The 4,056-nt window shown below is 42.1% G+C and overlaps 1 protein-coding gene across 1 annotated transcript; it reads left to right on the plus strand.

Moving 5' to 3' along the window:
* Positions 1 to 1,741: 1,741 nt before the first annotated feature.
* Positions 1,742 to 3,654, plus strand: LOC119429421 (lethal(3)malignant brain tumor-like protein 4). The gene is made up of 3 exons (XM_037697052.1): positions 1,742 to 1,879; positions 1,964 to 2,026; positions 3,456 to 3,654. The coding sequence occupies exons 1-3, from the start codon at positions 1,766 to 1,768 to the stop codon at positions 3,636 to 3,638; spliced, it is 360 nt and encodes a 119-aa protein (XP_037552980.1). The 5' UTR covers positions 1,742 to 1,765; the 3' UTR covers positions 3,639 to 3,654.
* The last annotated feature ends 402 nt before the right edge of the window (positions 3,655 to 4,056 follow it).

A 4,056-nucleotide genomic window follows, 5' to 3' on the forward strand; every position in this document is an offset into this window, starting at 1 on the left:
ATTTACCTCATTTTGTATATTCCTTTGTGTGTTGCCTGTTGTTCTGTCTGTACAGCACTTTGGTTGGCCTTGTCTCTGTTTTAAGTGCTCTATAAATAAAATGGTATGGTATGATATGATATAGTACAAAGACCTGTCTAACTCTGTCCCTAGTTATACGCGACCTGTCTAACTCTTCCCCTGGTTTTACACAAACTGTCTAATTCTACCCCTGGTTTTACACAGACCTGTCTAACTTTACCCCGGTTATACACACACTTATCTAAATATTCCCCTGGCTAAACAGACCCGTCTAACTCTACCCCTGATCATTCACAGACCTGTCTAACTGTACCCCAGGTTATACACAGACCTGTCTAACTCGAACCCTGGTCATACACAGAACTGTCTAACTCTACCCCTGATTGTACACAGCCCTGTCTAATTCTACCCCTGGTCATGCAAAGATCTGTCTAACTCTAAACCTGGTCGTACAAAGACTTGTCTGACCCTGATCATACAATGACCTGTCTAACTCTTACCCTGGTTAATAAGAGTAGAACCGACTCAGTGTAGGACAAAGGGACAGCTAATCCAGAACTCTGAAGTTGTGCAGCTCTAACTCATCCTTTGTGGATTTGACCACCAGATGGAGCTGTATCACATGTTGAATTAACTACAGAAGAACAGAGAAGGTCCTCCTGTTTCCATGGAAACCAGGGAGTGATGTTAACAGGCATGATGTTTGTGCTGATCAGTTCTGCAGAAAAATGTCAAACTGCTGACTTGCACCTTTTCTGCCTTGTCCTCTTCCTGCTCTTCCTTTGTCTCCTCCTCTTTTTGTGTCCTTGTTTCTGCTTTGCCTCCTCCTCCTCTGCAGCATTGGAACAGGAGAAGGAGCAGAGAACTGACATGTCTCTCTGCTGCAGTAGAAAAAAAAAAATCTGTTTTCAGCAGTTTAAAGTGAAGTTTTGAGATCAAGACATTTTCACATTTCAGTGACCAAAGCAACTGCAGAGTCACAGTCCCAGTGCTTTAATTTATGTTTTATTGTTGTTCAGAACAAGTGAAATGCAGTATCAGGTTCAGACAGAACAAGTTACAGAACTGGAACTTTTTGGGGCAACCCAAACTCCAATAGAACATAGAAATAAACATGAAACTTTCTCATCCAATTTATCCCAATGATGTCTGACATCTGTCTGAACCAAAACCCAAGCAATGTTAAAAAAACACAAACAATATAAGTTTTATAGAAGATTGGACTGCTTACGCAGGAAGTACTTCTATAATACTTGTCTTTGAACTGCTGGTAAGATACTCAGGAGCAACTTTTATTACAGGTATTTCTTTAGAAGTCTCTATAGCTTTAGTGCAGTTTGAACAAAGTTAAATGTTGTAGTTTTAAATCTCAGTCACACACACGTCTTGGTCTCAAACCCCTGCTGCCCTTGGTTCTCTACCTTGGTTTCCATGGAAACGGCCAGATGAAGTAGCTGTTTCCATGGTAACAGCTGGCCATAGTGCCTGCAGTGTTGGTTATGATGATGCATGATCATCCTGATGAGGGCCACACGACACCTGTCTCACTTATCAGCTTTTGTTCTGGTTCTACTGGTGGTTCTGCCCAGAACCTGGTCTAGGACACCCCCCGACTGTCTAAAGGTTGAAGAATAGGGAGGGACATTTCTTCATCACATCAGATGTCTCCTGAGGCATCTCTGTCTTTCATACAACAGAGTCCAGTCTTCAGGCAGCCCTCCACCAGTCTGTCTTCCTGTCTGCCATGTCCCCACAGCCTGGACGAGACCTGTCTCTCTGCTGGGAGCAGCACCGGAAACTGCTGCCAGGCGTGGCCAAAGTCCACGCGGATGCCGTCCAGTGCTGGAGCATCCAGCAGGTGAGTGGGACAGATCAGCTGTTTCCCTGTAAACACTGGTTGTCATGATGGTGATGTCACAGTTTCACCTGTGTGTTTTCACAGGTGTCGGATTTTATTGAGTCTCTGCCTGGCTGTGAGGAACAAGCCAAACAGTTTAGAGACGAGGTGAGACAACCAATCAGCTGCTGCAGATGTGATGGCATCATCATACTTCACTAAACATTGTTCTGATCCAAATCAGTCATATTTAAACTGATTCAGTAGCTGTTTGTGCAACTAATTAAGAATTTATTTCAACATGATTCAGTCCCATTCTGAGTAGGCACCAGACAGATGGCAGGTAACCAGAACCACAACCAGGGTGGACATGCTCTGTTTAGCAGCAGTATTAGACTGAGTTTAGATTATGTTTAAAAGATAAAGACATGCCGAGTAAAGTGCATATTAGCTTCATTTCATCTGCCTGAGTACTGTCAACGATCTGCTTCCACTATTGTTTCTGTCAAAGATGTAATGTTCTATGAAAGAATCACTTTTTGAGGTCAGATCAGGTCAGACCATGGAAATCAAGGTCTGATCAGGTTTGACAGCAGAAAAAAAGGTCGGATCAGGTAAGAATTCGGAAAACAAGGTCCAATCAGGTTAGACAGAGGAAAACAATGTCCGATCCAGTTAGACCTTGGAAAATAAGATCAGATCGGGTTAGACCGCGGAAAACAAGGTCTTATCAGGTCAAACCATGTAAATCAAGGTCATATCAGGTTAGACCACAAAAAATTATCAGATCAGGTCAGAACGTGGACAACAGTAGCTATGTTTACATGGACATAAGTAATAGGATTAAAAAGCCATTCAGAATAAAAATGTGTAATGTAAATGCCCCCATTCAAATTTTTTGTTGATTCAGCTTGATCCAAAAGAATTTGTAATCAGAATGAGCCGTGTAGTTTATGCCAATTCAAAATCTGAACGGTGTGCACTTGATCTGTTCATTTTTTTCCGATTGTGGAAAACTGACCTGACTGTGCATGTGCGATCTATAATCTACCTCATGTATTTCCGCCTGGCTAGATACTAATAATAATTAATATTAGCATGTAGCAGAAGCAAAACTGGTTGGTGAGCTACATTTCTACTAGAAACTTTGAAAGAGCTCAAAATTACCTGTATTACCTGTAGCTCAATCAGGGAGCGCAGTAAAGTCTCCACCGTCATTAAAACCTGTTGCGGGTCCATTTTGTGCACTCAGGTTTGTTTACGTTAATCCCAGAAGTAAACAGGAAGTAGAACAACTTCTTCTGTGTTTTTTTAAGAAGAGTTTACCACTCTGCGCATGTCAGTACTTCTGTTCTGAATAAAAGCCCGCTGCATGTAAACGTTCATCGTTAACTGATTATGCCCATGTAAACGATACATTCAAATTATTTAATCTGAAAACATTTCAGTCTGGTCAAAGAATGTTGTGCCTGTAAACATAGCTAATGTCCGATCAGGTCAGACCGTGGAAAACAGGGAATCATTTTTTTGTCAATAAAGGTACTGACAAACACCTAGATTTAACCTCTCTCATCTGATTGATTCTTATTCTTTTTAGCAAATAGATGGGCGGGCCTTTCTTCTGCTCACACAACAGGACATCGTCAAGATCATGTCAATCAAACTTGGCCCTGCCCTGAAAATCTACAACTCCATCTTGATGTTTAAACATGCCAAGGAAAAGAGCCCATCACACGTTGAGGACAACAGCCAGTCGCACACTCAGGATTTGTGCACCTGACATTTGCAACTGAATAAACTCTGAATCACCTGAAGAAAGTCCCACCCCCTGCTTGTCTACCTGCTCCCTCTCAGCCTTGTATTATCCAACCATCAGTCAGGTTTGAATGATTGATGTCACACAGAGCTCAGGCGTCAGCAGGCGGTACCTTCAGGTCAGGCGCCGCCTCTTTTTTGAGGCAAAACGAAGCGATGTAGAGAAGCATATGTTTTGAGGAGGTCCAGACTGAACAGGTGAGGTGGGCGGAGCCTGGAGGTCTCAGGGACAGTTTGTTTTCATAGTAGCGTCAAAACAATAGTAAACAACAAACATGTCTGGACTCACAGCAGCTGGGAAATATTCATAACAGATATTCATTCTTAGGTTTAATCTCACATTTAATGAGAGAAAGATGAAATGCTAAATAAACATGAAAACA

The sequence above is a fragment of the Nematolebias whitei genome, unplaced genomic scaffold, assembly GCF_014905685.2.
Source record: "Nematolebias whitei isolate Nwh7 unplaced genomic scaffold, NemWhi1 Nwh_scaf_1117, whole genome shotgun sequence".
Lineage (NCBI taxonomy): Eukaryota > Metazoa > Chordata > Actinopteri > Cyprinodontiformes > Rivulidae > Nematolebias > Nematolebias whitei.